The 16,239-nt window shown below is 39.2% G+C and overlaps 2 protein-coding genes and 1 long non-coding RNA gene across 14 annotated transcripts in view; 2 read left to right on the top strand and 1 right to left on the bottom strand.

Annotated features, from left to right (window-relative positions):
* The window catches only part of LOC111260991 (uncharacterized), a 30,309-nt gene extending 29,170 nt beyond the window's left edge, over nt 1-1,139 (top strand). For 9 of the 10 annotated variants that reach the window (XM_022834135.2, XM_086968528.1, XM_022834129.2 and 6 more), the window contains one exon: nt 864-1,139. In XM_022834135.2, the coding sequence (XP_022689870.1) occupies nt 864-983 (120 nt within the window). In that variant the 3' untranslated portion in view covers nt 984-1,139. The remainder of the gene's footprint in view (nt 1-863) is intronic. The other variant, XR_015311300.1, reaches the window with a different exon arrangement.
* A 422-nt stretch (nt 1,140-1,561) lies between these two features.
* On the top strand, nt 1,562-6,714 carry LOC147753427 (uncharacterized). Its single transcript, XR_015311301.1, has 3 exons — nt 1,562-1,692; nt 4,684-4,760; nt 5,790-6,714. It is a non-coding gene; the product is annotated as an uncharacterized LOC147753427 (long non-coding RNA).
* A 1,132-nt stretch (nt 6,715-7,846) lies between these two features.
* Nucleotides 7,847-16,239, bottom strand: part of Cib2 (Calcium and integrin binding family member 2) — a 74,317-nt gene continuing 65,924 nt past the window's right edge. For all 3 annotated transcript variants that reach the window (XM_022834142.2, XM_022834141.2, XM_022834143.2), the window contains 2 exons: nt 10,992-11,303; nt 7,847-9,374 (listed from right to left, as the gene is read on the bottom strand). In XM_022834142.2, the coding sequence (XP_022689877.1) occupies nt 9,249-9,374; nt 10,992-11,303 (438 nt within the window). In that variant the 3' untranslated portion in view covers nt 7,847-9,248. The remainder of the gene's footprint in view (nt 9,375-10,991; nt 11,304-16,239) is intronic.

Here is a 16,239-nt window from a genome sequence, read left to right as displayed (position 1 = left end):
GAGTAAATTACTAACAAGTAATAAGGTTTAACTTTAAATTGCGATATAGAGAGCGACGGACATACATGGAATAAACTTAGATTTTCCAGCAGATACCTAAACGAAAGCTTGTCAACAACAGCTTTGCTAGCAGGATTTGTCAACTGGTTTGCGTTACCGCCGTCACACTTAGTCGCTAATAAAATGCCAAAAATTGAGTTTTTAATTTTGAAGTGGAGCAGGGCCTATTCGTGTCTGCTTAAGTATTTTCACCCCATTTACCCATGCGGACCAGTTAAATCGTAGGGTCAAAAAAAGAACGTAAACACTTATCATTATAGTAAATGTGATAAACGCTGATATTGGATTGAATATTGCTGTTTGTATGATTTCCTTTCTATATAGAAACAATAGAAACGGCATAGAACAATATATAAAAAGCATATATTGTTCTATGCCGCCTCCCAACTGAACAATGCTCAAAGGATACCATTATTGTCGCGCAATAATGCTACTCGCTGCTATTGCTTTTGTGCGCTGTTCTTATGCAATATAAATTTACTTATTTTTAGCGTGTAAACAACTTTCTCATTTGGAAATTATGTACAAATATCGACGGCTCAGTGTAATTCGAACGAATATAGGAACACAGCTGGGGACCAACGTCTGATATCCTTTCCCTTCCCTTTGATATTTCTTACATAAGCCGTCCTAGAGCCGTCCTAGTTGCGACGACCTCATACAAGCTATCACTGATTTGAACTAAAATAGATTTTCCAGCCGCGCATTCAACAGAGGCAACAATATCTCTAATCTATCCTGTAACACTGTCGTTATTCTAACAAGGTATGTGTTTTTTCGTTTTGTAAATGCTGTCTTTTCAGAGACTGAGTACATCGCCGCTGTCGAAGCCATTGTTGAAGACGAACCGCGCGACAGCGAAGGCCCTCTATCCGCTTCTCGACGAAATTCAACTTCCATTGCCAGATTCTTTGCCAAGTTGAATTGGAAAGAGTGTTTCCTTTGTGCTGGGTAACCAGAGCCTAGTGCGATGACCAAGCTAAAGGAAAGCACAGATTGGCCGCGTCCTGAGCAGCTCAGACATCGGAAAGCCAAATTTGAAAGTAATGATTTAATAAACGCCGTCAATTTTTAAAAGAGCTCGTGTATAGCGGTTGTACACTCAAAACTACCAGTTAAATATAAATTAATATAGATACGCAGAAAATAAGCTAGTCATTCATCTGGCATTGTAAACGAAAAAAAAAAGAACGAAATCAAGATATTTCTATAACTATTGGTATCTGCAATATTTGTTTGTAGCTTAGCGAGAAATAGAACAATAGGAAACCTGCAAAAAATGTCACTCTCCATATAGCGTTGGTTAAACCAGCCAATAACTTAGCTGAGTATTGGTTATGTCGGTATCCGAACAATGAACTAATGTCAAAAAGCTGATGAAAAGGTGATCCTTTTATCATCATTCTCCATCACACATTTGTTATTATATCTATATATTATTACGTACTATTTTAGTTATTTGTCTCAACGGGGTACAGTTATAAAGTCAGAGGGTCGTTTGACGCTATCAAAGCGGGTGTCAGTGAGCGACAAGAATCTCACAAATACAATTCGAGACGGAGCCATGGTACAAGCCAGCTTCTGCGAGAAACAGTTACCTTTCTTGCCACCCTAGAAGATCTCGATGTGCCTGTAAGTATGTTTTAAACAACTGTCTATTACGAAATGAATACGTGTGAATGTAAGGTTAGAATGACGCGCCATGGGCGGCGCCGTAAAACCCACAAGGATCTCAGTGCTAAATGGAGAATTGCATCGTAGAAATTGCACATATATCTGTAAATGCTTTTGCCCTATGGGTAGCTTTACGTAGACCACATGTTTAGTTGCAGGGTTGCGAAGCTTTACCTTCTATTTTTACCTACTAGAAATATATATCCTGATAAGAAGATAAGGAGATGATAATAATAATAACATGATATTAGGGCAAATTAGACAAATTTTACAACTGTACCTTAATTAGTAATTAGAGCTAAAGTAGGGTAAAGTGGGCGCTGATAAATATTACTGGGTAGTTATAACGTATACAGTTATGAAGCGATTTCGAGTTCTCTGCAGAGGAACAAACCTCGCATCTTGCTTTATGCCCATGGAACTGATCGAACGTTGCATTCAATGAAATATTCGAGGCGAACCAAAATCATGCTGTAAATGAATGTCGCACTCTATTAATATCTAATTTTTGATATTTTACTGCAAATACGTTTTATACGTGGTAAGCTGAGTGTTTTCGGAGCGATATAGCCTACGGGTCATGGACAGCCCCTATCGCTGTTTTGCCTTTGATCACTTTCAACCCCTAGTGCTACCAAGGCGTACTCGAAGGTTACCCCCTTTTCTGTGAAGGTATAATAACTATTCATTGTATTGTCCGTAACTATTAAGTGGGCCGACGGATTTAGATAGATTTTAAACTATGAACCGTTATCAAGAGAACTCGCTTACATTGAATCTTTAGCTTTTTATTGCTGTATATTGATTGAGTATCATCGGAGGATAATAAGCTGAAGAGAAAAATACCATTTAATATGAAAAATCAGCGCGTAGTGGTTAAAAGTCGGTTTCTCGAACGTAGGAGCCCTGGTAAGATCCGTTGAAGACTGGTAAAAAAAACCTAATCAACGAGGGCTTCGGCGAAACTACATTATGTTATAGGCACGAAATTTTAAGAACGGAAAATGAAAGGTTAAATAAAGCTCACAAAGTAAGCAACTACATCTTAGACCCATAGAAACAAAGAAACTAACAAGCCAGAGTGTAGACAGCCCGCTCTCTGTGGGTTCAATATGTAATTCTTCAACACACATGTTATAACCCTAGAACGAAAATACTGAAAATAAAGAAGACGAATAAAAATGATTTTCTTCAATTCGGGACAGCTAGCGACACGGGTAGGGCATTCTTGGGAGGTGTTTGCCTAACCATCACCAACGGAAAATCGTCGGGAGCACATCGTCACAGTAGAGAAAACGTCCGTTAGTCTATACCGTCCAGTAAAGAAGGATCAAACGATATAATGGCGTTGAACAGATACTGCCTAAAGGAAAAGTGGTGCTGAATATACTGAGCTCCTGAAGAGCTACATGGACGTGTGGTGCGCGGCGTACGGCACGTTTACTTAAGGACAACGTACGACCTCATTCCAAGCTTCAATCACGCCCTGGACCGAGAAGAACAGGATCGAACAGTGCTTTCAATACCCACATAATTTAGATTAAAGTCCGTCCAACTTTGATTGTTTTTGGTTCCAAAAAGGCATAGGTGATGTAATGTATTTTAATACGGATCTTCTTAAACTCTCGATGAGTGACTAGCTTTAGTATGGTAATGCGAAGCGCAAGTAAATAGCTGTCGGGACGCACTAAGAGCCACTTCAAGGAAAAGTATATCTCGACAGCGTATAATTTCTCCGACGAGATAATAAATTATTTTTGAATCTCTTTAGAACAATTAAATTCTATTTGGATTTCAGACGTTTGCTATCGCGTGTCGCAACTTAGCTATTAGACTGATTTAGTTGAACATGGTGAAGTAACAATCAGTTCTTTTACGGTTCCTCTCGTATATCCAATAAAAATGTTCCCAGAATCAGTGTTTTTGTGTGTAAAGGTGACAACCTTGGGCTGCGGCGCTGTAATGGTTAGTTCACCTAGGCAAAACAAAGCCTTTCTTAGTATAGCATGTGTCTGCTTAAACGCTGAACTACTATCCGGCATTCAGATGTCCTATTCGTTTAGGGCCGAAAATAAACAGCGTTCAATAGGAGAAAATCTATTGCTGGAATTAATGAACAGTTCGATGATAACCAACTATTTAAGACGTAAACATTGGCCAAGGCGATTACGATGTTTGACTGTCAAACAGACTAAAAAAATGATGATACCGCAGCCGCCCTCTATTCCCGTTGACATCTGGGAAGCTTCATCAGAATCTTTTTCACTGCGAAACAATTTGAATTGATAATGCTGAAATGAAGCGCATCGTGTCGTTAAGGTTACGGAAAACGTCTGGGACGTAAGCAGTGTGTTCTATATTGTGCAGTTTTTAACCTGGTGTTGCTGGGCACCACAGCAACTGGTCAAGAATTTCGAACAACCCATCGCCTATTCTTGTCTGGATGCGTAATAGCAGCTTGCTTTTTGAGCAGTATGTGTATATCATTATACAATTTATCAGTCAATAATAGTAACCCCGATTTCTACATTGAATTACTATCGCAACTTACTTCCGTTTAGCTTTTTGTCGAATATGTCGAAAAAATAAGATGTATATTAAAATGTTTATATTAGCTTGTTCCGTTTGAAATGGCTCCATTTTTTCTAATTTCTAAATTTTTGCCGCTATAAGAGCCTGCGGCGCGAGAGGACATTAAGTGTCAAAAGGTCATTTTGATACTATATATGATATTGAGGTTTCCTTTTTTTTTTTAATTCAGAAGCTATCGAGATTTTAAAAAGTGCACCTTCTCTGGGGCCGATGTTTGGTGGGTGTAGCGGATTGGCAAGAATTTCCAATCGTAATCTCTACGTTTCTGCTACCGTGGTCGTCGTGCAAAATCAATGGTTCAGCGTCATTCGCTAATTTGGCTTGTTTAAAGCGGCACTTTTTTACCTGTTGTTTCAGCTGTCAACAACACATTTCAGTCGTCACTGGCAAAATGAAGCTCGTGAAATATCAATGGATCATACCTGCATTAGACTGTAAGCTTTTAGTTAGCCCAGGTTAATACTACTCATTCATAAGTCGGGACGAGAATGGGTCGCCGTGAAGGCAACGAGAAGCAAGCGTCTCTACACCTCAATTTTTGATCCTCCTTCAAATCATATGTCACCTATTCGTCCGTTTTTTTAATCTAAATTACCCGATTGAGATAAGCAAATATAGTTGGTATATTTACTAATTCACATCTTCAATTCCAACACTAATCTACGTTGAAATGGGTCGGCCTTTATCGAAGCTGGCAATTCAACTCCAGGGGAGTATGCCATGAGGTTTAAAAATATTCTGGATCCTTTTTAACCAAGTGTTTACGATGTCTTTGATTATAGAATTCTCACCGACTACAAGGTTTACTCGGCGATCTTTTCCGCCGCTATAACTCCAAGATGGAGGTCATATTCGTGTTCGAATTTTTTTCATCCTCCATGGTTTATGGATCCGTAACCGTTTTCGTTCTAGGAGACCTTCAGCAGCGTCAATAGAAATTATTTTGGCCAAGAGAATTAATTTTCGTAGTATTATTACGGTTACTAAAGAGTACCTTAAAAGAGCGTTTCTGAGAAAAAAAGGGGTTAAATATGGACCCCTGCACTTGTAAGAGAACAAACAGGTCGTCTGAAAAACGGTTTTTCACACTGGGATCTTTCCATACAAATAGGCCCATATCTGCTGAACCAAAGTGCCTGATATTAAAAAATCATCAACGAGTATTAATGTGATATATAAATATTGAATTTCGTAAATTCCATAAAAAGCTGAGAATATGTGGCTTACATTTTATCAGAGACCAACTATTTTAAAAATGTAAAACAATTTTAGGCTATTTAACCAAATAAAAACAGTCTCCGATTTTCTTCAAATGTAGATCTTCATTAGTAACTAGATGATTAAAAAGAGGCTGCATTTTTAATCTAATTGTAACCGTCGTTGTCATTGTGCTGCAGTTGTTACGAGCTTATCTTGTACTGTTTCGTATAAGAATACATTTTAAAGAAGATGTTAACCGTCAGATTTGGAGTCGTTTGATCAGTGCAACCCAGCAGAGTTAATGACCTCGAAGCTCATTCTGCCCGCCCTATGGACGTTTTGCCGACCTTCGACTCCCTTTCACCAGGTGCTTCATCATACAACGCAGTAATATGCTACTGTTAGAAGATCAGAACCATGGGAATATATATTGCGGACGGTTACTGGCTTACCCACCAATCTGAACATCATAAAAGTAACACTGCTTCAGGAATACAAATGCAGGCCAACCAGGATCAGACGATAGGCAAGGCTTGCCCTTGATTCAGCTTATTCTAACCCGAACGAATCTGTACGGAGTGTGCTGTTGGAGAAGTGTGGGACCGTCCATTTAGCTAGGTGATGTGGACTTACAAAGAAACAAGGTTATCAAAATGTATGCTCTTAAATTATTTCAACAGTAAGAGGTTTTAAGTTTTCGACCTAGGTAATGGTGGTCAATTGACTGATGAATACTCCTTGACCATGGCAGTCATTGGCGAGCATCAGTGGTTCACACTATGGCCTAGTCCTTGCTTTTATACTTATGCTACTATATTGTAGTTTTTAATGCATTCTTATTATTTAAACTATTCTATATATACATATAGTAGCCTGCAGTTGCGCCTATCGCCTTTTTCGGGAAAAGGATAGTATAAGGACAAGGAGAAAGTTAGCATAAATATGCAGCCATCTAACTGCTATTAAAAGTAAAATTTCTCCTATTTGTAAAATGTTGAAACAGTAAATCCTCGCATCGATAACAGATTCAATATGTCTCGGAATACAAATAGCAATTAAGTTTTAAAAATAATCGTAAGAAAGAATAAAAACATATTATTATTATTATTATTATAGAAACAATGCTAAGCAAGATAGAAATGCAATAAAGGAAATAATAAAATAGCAACTATTTGTTTTGACACCTTATACATTTTTCTTATTTCTGCAATATAATACAGTTTGCATTTACCGAAAAGCCTTGAAGTTTAACTTCAGAACAAGTTTGTAGTTGCCTTTTTTAATTATGGAACTTTTATTCGGTTTATTCTTTTATAAGCTAGTGATTTTTAACATGATGTATTTTTTTTCAGTATATGAAATGACAAAAGGGGCGTCTCTTGGAATGTGTCGATATTTCAGTACTTAAGTAAGTCGACTTTGACGCGCAAGCGCGAAGTAACTGAGGTTTGAAAAAAAACAATAACAACACGATTATAAAGTAAATAAGGCAAGTTGAAATGCTATACATATATATTTCAGCCGAAAGAAAAAACGAATTAATGAAATAAAAGCAATTGGCTCTAACAATCCGAACGTCGAGCAGTTGTAACTGTAGTTGACAGCGCATAATAGAGATAATGGATTTCCTTCCGATCGACTTGTGATCCGAAAGCGATCATGTCTATCACACTTGATGATCTACTATGTACCCATAAAGAAAAAACAACGTATTGTGTTTTACGCTTCACCGACCTGGATTCGCTAGAAAACCAAGCACAATCTTGTAAAGAGCGAAGGCAATATACTTCCTCTAATCGGATGCATATAGCAGCAAAAACACATCTAATAACGGCAGTGAGGTGGTCTGGCCTTGAAACCGAACTTGGGCAGACGCACTTCGTTCTATACGCTGGGCTAGTGACCTGAAGTAATGCATGACAGCACGTGCCAAATCTGAAACTAAGAACATTGATTCGATCACTTTAGCCAACATGGCAGCTTTTTAGCGAAGACTTCAAATGGACGGACCTTATAGGAGGAGAGACCAGCCTGTAGGTGGAAAACTCTTGATTTTAAGGAAGCGATTCGTAGCGTGAAAAACAGACAATAATATATTGTTAGAGAATAATATATTATAGAAACAGATAATAAACAGATAAACAATAATAGCAGTGGTGTAAGGCAACTGATAAAAGTAACGCACTATCATTGTAGATAAACGTTGCTTTCTGAATTTTGCCTGTACCAGCTGAGAACTGGAAGACAAGCTTATGGAACATTGTAGCGGGAAGCTGGGCAGTTAAAAGTCTGCTAAAATAGAAAAAAAAAAAACAGAAAACACATTTTACAACAGGACGTTTATTCGATCGTTCAAGATCAAGGACAGAAGCTAAATCTGAAACGAGGAGAATCTCGGCAACTTTTTTTTATTAGACGTTGAGGGCAAAGTGACTAGACTTCACAACTGTGTCGTTTATCTGGTTCTGTGGGACTCTCACTCACTAAACTCCGGACCCCTCGAAGACTTGGGCTTTGGTTCGCAATATAGTTTAATATCACTTCGAAACCACAGCGTGTAGGAACAGGCGTTGGGCTACTATTCCCTTTGTCCTGTTCCGGTTCATCCTCTGTTCAGGCTCCCCTCCTCCACGGGTATGCTAACTCCCGGGCAGGTCTTGTGCCCCGCTCTGCCATAAGGGCCAAATGTAGAACATCGGATCGTTGCTCGTCTCGAGCTTGTCCTTCTATTGTTCTCTTGCAGCGCATCCTTTCGAGCTGTTCCTTTTTTCAATAATGTCGTCAAAGAAGGTCGTAACCTTATTCCAGTTTCCCCTGTTCTTCGTCATCATTTCCACCATTCCTTTTACGCTACCCTTCATTGCTTATCTCTGACCCCATTTAGTGCCTGATAGTAAAGCACAGTGTGCCTTACTTCGTCTTTCATGCCCGACGCGTAAAGTATGCAGGTGTCTGCTTGCGCCATACCAGTCCCTTTTCTCTTTGCCGAACTAAGCGTGGCTGGCATCCACGTAGATCGAAAAACAATTGCGGCGAGAAGCACGTTGTTCACGCACGTAATCGTTGACTACTAATGCGATTGCAACACAAATGGCAAAGAAGAACATCTCTTAGCAGTAGAATGGGATCTTTCTTGATGATATGAAGGTGCGCAGCCCTAAACCGCCAATGAATCATCAGTCAATTCAATAATCATTTGTTCCAACTAGAACTAGTTACTTGGCATTAATCGTATATTTTGCATTTTGTGAAGTGTATACTAAGCGATAGGTCTCCGTTAAGAAACTGTGAAGATGGCGTGCAACAGCTAATAGGGTGGCCAGCCGAAGACGTTGCATCAAACATGTGAGGACCATTCAGGTACCTTGTGCCAAAGAATAGCGCACGAGGGACAGACGAATGCTGCGTGGACTCATGATGGCTAATAGCAATTGGCAAGTATTATAATAGGAATACAGACAATAAGCAGTTGCTATATATATATATATATATAAGAACACGCGTATATATATGCGTGTTCCTGCATGGGTTATTTATCTGAGTTACTTTATATACGCAATGAATATCCTGATTTGCGCTGGAGCTGCGCTCACCCGTAGGAAATGCTCTGAGCAGTAAATTTATTATATATCGTTGACATGTCTGAAGAATATCGAAGGACCGTAAGGCACCGGGTCAACAATGTTGCTGTGTCCTTAAGGTTATTGTTGGGGTGACCTGAATTATGCTCTAACATGAAACGAATTGACAAAATCGGGCGCTCTGTTGAGGACATGCTCGAACTCCGATTGAGAAAGATGGCCATCGCTGTCAATATCTCCTTCATCCAAAACTTTTTCGATGACCACCTGCGAGAATAACACAATAGAACATTACATGGGGTCCCTTAAGACGAAAAATAGTGTTACATTTCGCTTTTGATTCTTATGCTGTATTCAGTCCCACGCAACCGTGAAGCTTCGTAAATTTTACTTATAAATTGTTATGTATTGATAATTTTCAAGTTGTTTCTTATCGCTGGAATCAGTTCAACGAAACTATATTGTGGTGGCCTGTCCAAGTAAAAAAAAATGTCAACACAGAATATATTAGCAGGGATATGCTAGTTAAGGTATTCAAATCCTGGTAGTCACTAAACATCTCGACGGAATGGGCGAATTGTGGAAGAGGAAAAATAATATAAAGTAATAAGCTAGATGTGGCCGTCCTCAGACGCCTCGGATAAAACGATCCGGGTCAGACTAAGACGAACCTTTACAGCTATGTGTCTTCACCATAGAAACTTGCTTAAGTTGAAGAGTTGTCGTGAAGATATCGAACTAGTGGCAACTGAAGCCCAAGTTACAGCCGCAGATTTCCAGCGAACTGTTGCTGCCGCCCACCACAAACCCCAAAACAAGCTAAACTATGGATACGAACAAAATGCAGCAGCTAGACGGAATACTATAAACAAACCATTTTATCATATTTAAGCTTACCATAATTGGCAAGACGATTTGCCCTCAAACTATCAATTCATATGTGTAATTAGTTAAATTCATTGACAACAATTAGAAAACGATTGCCATTATTAATATAGTTCAGTGTAACTAGGCCAAAAATTTTCTCTTCTTAGAGGAGCGATTCAAAGTTTTCCATTATCTGAGTTGTATTTTGTTAAACAACTCATGTATATTTGGTTCTTTTTTTTTTCTGTAAGGCGTTTTTTTTTTACGAAAGTCGTTTATTTCACTCTAGGACTTAGCGCACAACTACCGGACCTGGTGACGACAATACGACTGTTCATTCTACACTTGAAGACGCAAATAAAGGCCCTGAAAACCCTAAACAGATCTCTCTTCTTTCTTTTCTTCGAATCCTTTCATCGAATACTGTTCTATATGTATATTTATTATGATAAATATATTGTTAACTTACGGGGCAGACCAATCAGTAGCAATTAAAATAGAAAGCACTGGTACCATTTCTATTTTTGCGACGACAATTCTATAATAGAGCGCTATTAAAATGTATGTTTAAAATGTATGCATAAGTTCAAATTATATATTGTCGAAATCTAGAAAAAATGTTTACGATCCTATTCAGAAGCCCCACACAAATAGTTGCTTTCCTATGGGAATCAAAGGGTACACGTAAATTTTAAATAAAATGAACTAGCTTCCTAAGGGTGCAAACAAACAATTTCAGTTGGGTTGACAGATTATGAGCGACAAAAATCAATTTATTTAATTTTAATATAGGAAGGATATGCCTCTTTAATGTAAGATATGCCAGATTGTTCCAAATAGTTTTCACACGGACCATGGCCCAGTATTGTTGGTGGACACACGGAAGTGTCTACCCTAATAACAGAACGATTTTCAATCGGCAATTAAAGAACACCTTGATTTGCACAGAGGAAAGCCTTTTCGTTGTTGCATGTATAAGAGTTTCCATTGGTTTATATATCGCTACGTGTACGTTACCTTGATATCATCCGGAGTTAGTTCGTTTTTCGTGAGAGCGATCGTTGCCAATTCGATGTCTTTCGGCCCGAGTTTGCCATCGTTGTCGTAATCATAAATTTTGAAAGCATAGTACATCTTGATATTTTTAGGAGCGGCCTCGCTGAATACGCTGAGCATGTCGAGAAAGTCTTCAAAGCAAACGTTTCCACTGCCCGTCTCCGAGAAGACTTCGGCAATCCGTCGACGAAAGGGATTTTCTTTAAACTCGGGCATCTTTTCAATTTTCTCCACGGACGCCTCGACGGTTCTACCCTCGTCACCGGTCATTACCTATAAGCGACCGAGTCGTCGCCACAACAACGGAATGACAATTAAAAACAGCTGCTTATCGTCTACTTATAGCTGCTACGTACGTGTTTTCTCAAGGCGGTTACAAAGGACAGCTTGCTTGATACCTAACGTCGTCAATGACATAAACGTCAAAGATGAAAGGATATATAGAAGCAAGCAACACACTGCGGCCGGTTCCGACAGTCATCATTGATTATCTATGTTTATTTAAAGGGGATGTGCTGACCGGAAATTCTGGCAGCCCTGTTCCTTGCCTAGTCATCCAGCAAGACTTCTACCAATTGGAGAAATGTATCCAATAAAAAGAGACTTTAAAAAAGAATCCTAATTAGCTTATTTTCAACATGCTTCAACGATTACGAACACAATGGATCACCCTGGTATCAGCATATCGTATAGACGTTTCAGCAAAACCATTCGCGTACACGTAAGACGGCATTTACCGCCGGCCTCTGCTCTCTTTTGATATGTTCAGAGAAAACGATAGCGAAGTTGCTAGATCAAGAAGGACGCATTACGTCCTAGTTGTAACGTTTTGTCGGTTTACTTTGGCCAATAAAGATTATGAAACTGATTTTAAAACCGAAGCTGCATTTAGTGCGTGTTCTTCAAAATCGGCAACGCGACGGAGGCGACGTACGATCTGCCTTATTGAAGTCGGGTAGCTCTCAGTACCCATACGTTCGAATGGCCCAGAGACGGCGAACATCAATCCAACTATCCTAGGGATAAATATGTAATATTGCGTGCCTCTATTAAATGTCAGGGCAAAATGGGCCGATATTAACAGCGTATTTAGCTAGTAAAATACGATCCACGTTTAACCCCCTACAAATAGTAGTAAGTGTAAAAAGCTATCCAGTAATACCTATGAGTTTTCACACGAAACGTAAAAGAACAAAGCATGAGAGAGTTGCCAGAACAACGAAAACGGTACGATACGTTACTGCAACCTCGTATAGGAGTGCAGGACCTGCTCCTGAGTTCAAACATAACATTACGTTACCATCTGGATTTTTACGAGAAAATTGAAAACTTCAGCTGTAAAGCGATTTGGTTGCCACCCATAAAAATAGGAAACTCAAACTGGCGAACACATTATAGAACATATTACAGAGGAACAGTTGTTTGCAAGCACGAAATGTATTTAATTTTATAAAAATAGATCTTCCCTATCAGTAAAAATTTAATAGTCGTACGACGTGCCTCAAGTGTTTTTTGTTTGGCTTTATCCGGTAGTGCGCTCTGTATACTACGTCGCGCAAAGGGACAGAGACACTTTTCATATAAAAATTCTCTTGGCTTCTTGTCAGTGACTCTATGTAAAGAGTTCCTACTTTCGCGCAATAACCAATACTTGCATGGTAGCGGTGGCGACCGTTCCTGTTATAAAAATGCATCCAGTGGCAACAGTCGTAATTATCGCAATGAACAGCACGTTTCGTAATCCACAGTGGGCCCAGGCATCGCGGGTTGATGTCTCACTGAGGCACCAGATTGGATAGTGAAGAACCGGCTTCACATTAGGGCTGACACTCGACAATGCAAACCTGCTCGGTTTCGGCAGGGGGACTAAAATGAGCTCGGTTATAATGTGAGCCCTATCTAGAATAACTTTCGTAGTAATAGCACATGGCTCAAATATATAGGGAGCATAAGTTAAGAGTCAGCTGTGGAAAGAGGTCGTCCTTTATTATTCCAACATAAGACGACAGTTTAACCGTCTTCAATACCCTTCAAATAATCTAACAAAGTGTAGATCAACAAGCCAGTTGAACACATGCTTTATTCTACTGAGCTGAAATTGGTAATCGATGTACTTCACTATTTAAGCGTATTTTTACATTAAACATAGATAGTCCTTCATTTACCATATATTCGTAGCGATGGTCGAGGTAGGACAACAGATATTGCAAGATGCACCCAAATTTGCCGTAAAACAGGAGCACGAATGCTGTTAGGAAACTGAGTGAAGTAAACAGCATCAGATGAGACCGAAAATGTCGCTTGACCCCAGATCCTGAGGAATGAGTTTCGCCTGTTTGTATGTCGGCTGAGATTAAACGGAAAATTTCACAAGTAGCCCAACCCTAAAGCATGCTTTTTTCTTCTCTATTTTTAGCAAGCACTTACTGAGAGTAGATTTCCACACTGGCATTTTTCTAACTTTGCAGAATTTATATAAATCTGTGTACAGCGGAAAGAATTTGCACGATTAAGGTAATTCTTGTATGTCAAAGCTGGCATCACGTGAGTCGTATTTAGAAACAGTTTTGCGTAGATTGCGCGTTTACGAAACACGTTACTTACAGCCATAATAACATTTGAGCCATAATGACATTTGTCTTCAAATGAATCTTATCGAATGACAGATTCAACCAGTGAACTAGCCCTTCATCGTCTATATCTTGCTACTGCTGCAAGAAGATTTCAGAGGCAGACGCCCGTGTTGGGTCGACATTATCAGCTGCCAAGTAATTTTACTCGGAACCGTTATTAAGGGCTGTTCGAATATTCACAAGCTACTCATCATCTTTCAGTGAAAGGCTTATGGATTCGAAACGCTCTAGGACGTTCTTCTTGCTAGGCAATGATGTCAAAAGTAAGGTGTCCATCGCAATGGTTGACTCCAATACGAAATCCAAAGACAAAAGTAGCTCGCGTATATGAATAAAGATCATCTTCTCCGTGACGACAGTCACGGGATCAATTAGAAACGATCGACTATTTTTTGAAGAACGTTCTATACCTCGTTATTTTTTCTTTTTACGTTTACTCAGTCAATGAACAGCATTGCGGAAGCCATCACGTATGAACAAGTGGTACTTGTCTTGCTAAAGTGTGCTTCACTTCCTACGCAGCTAGGCTGCACCCGGCTCAAATTTGACCTTGAGGCCTAACTAGAAAGTTTGTTTTTCCGGATTTTAAAAAGGCGGGCTGGAAAGGCCACGTGGTATTACGCTTCGATTACGTGATACGTATAGCCCGTCGTGCACCGTCAAGACGATTTTAGATTTTGTCATGTTGCCTTACAAACGGATTGCAGATGAGTGCTGCATTATCATTTGTGGATGTATATGTACACACTCGTTCGCGTGTTCGCATCGCTCTCTGTTTGCAAGGTCGGCTCTTTTGACGACCAAGAAACGTAAGCGATAAACTATAAACATAAAGAAACCGTATTGCTTGAGCGTTCTCCTAAAATGCGTATTTCTTAACGAGTACGTAATTTAAAAAATATAACCCAAACATCTTGAGCATTACTTTTGAGCATTTTGCAAAAGCGGGCTTTGAAGCTGATTTGAGAGAATGGTATTCGTGAAATGGGAGCACAAATACTGCAGAAGTGCTGGTACTTGAAGTAACTTAAATTCGTACTTTTTATCTTTTGCACATTTGAGTGCTTACGAACGATAACAAAGGGTGAGTTGGAATAACCAAACAACTAAATAAATGACCGTGCAAGGTTCCACAAAGGGGTTTTCCACTTTTTAATTAATATTCAGCCAAAGAAACTTTTCATAGGTCATAGACAAGCATTAACGCTGATTTGTACAAAGTGCTTGTCATTATCGGAACGCCCTAGAAAACGTTTTAAAAGTCGATTCTTTACGAGCTACGAGAGTTTTTATTTGTGTGTTTCGTGTCGCGGCATTACGTTTATGAAAGCTGCATTGTATATACACTCAAAGAGAGTTGTTTCGCGTAAACACTTCATGGCATTGTATGCTCTAAGTACTACTATAGATATTAGACAGGCTGACATTTCAGTAAATATTCACACGGACATACGACTCATCGATATTTGGAGAGAAACTCAAACAGGCACTGCAACGGTCCGCAGAAAGAGTGAACGTTACGGAAGTTCGAGAGGAAAAAGATCATCAGGCCACATAGGTCAGAATGGCGAAAAGATCTATAAGAATGTGGAAAGTATCGCTTACGAAAGCGTTTCAGGCAGACAACCACTATATAGAATCTAAACAATTTGAAAGAACGTACAACAGATGTTCAGAAGTACCCAGATCAGGCAGCCTATAGAAAAAGGAGAACGAAGATGTAAGGAAAATCTAGTTTAAAGATGTGCAGGAATGACAGAAAAGGGCTCGGTCGCCCTTAAGGAATATACACAAACCCTAGAGCATTGAATCTGTTAGTATGGGCCGGCATAGTATAAGCGAACGTGTTGATGCTTGCATATAATCAACGAAGCAGAAATTAGGAATGTCAAAAAGTGGGCTATTATAGTACGTTTTTAGTATAACTGTACATAAACTCTGTTTTTAGTATACATATATATATATATATATGCGATGTGAGGGTGAGACATACTGTTACAGTATAATATGGCGAAAGGCGGCCAAATAGTGCTATTGTAATTTTCAGCAAGACGTTCGTCGATCATATATGTTCTGGTAAAATGATTAAAAAAAAAAATAAATGATGATGGTAATGAGACTAGATGGTAGTGAGATGGTAATCTTGACTAGAGAAACGTGTAATTAGCATGTTTGAAACGACATACCGTACGTGTCATCGGTCGGAATCGAAATAAGATAACTATATCTAGAAAATGCCAACCCTCTCTCGAGTGACTCTCTATCGACTATGTCCAAATTCTTTGAACTCACGCAATCACGTACCATACACGATAATCTCAACCTGGGCTGTTCTGTGACCATATGCGTTCAAGCGGCCAGTGTTGCATTAACCGGATTACATGAGCCGACCTCTAAATTGTGAGTAAGCTAACGATCGTTTTGGGATCGAAAATAAAAATATTTTTTGTCCGACAAAAATAAAAAACGACGGTTGTTTTGCTATTGAAAAAAAAATTAAGAAACTCCTTGGCTTTATTGGCCAGAAAGGGCGTCCGTTTGACCTTTGTAACATACGACGTACATCTAAAGTCTTT

The sequence above is a fragment of the Varroa jacobsoni genome, unplaced genomic scaffold (genome assembly GCF_002532875.2).
Source record: "Varroa jacobsoni isolate VJ856 unplaced genomic scaffold, vjacob_1.0 scaffold_502, whole genome shotgun sequence".
Taxonomy (NCBI): Eukaryota; Metazoa; Arthropoda; class Arachnida; order Mesostigmata; family Varroidae; genus Varroa; species Varroa jacobsoni.
The sequence above is the reverse complement of the archived record's forward strand: the minus strand, read 5'-3'. Positions and strand labels throughout refer to the sequence as shown.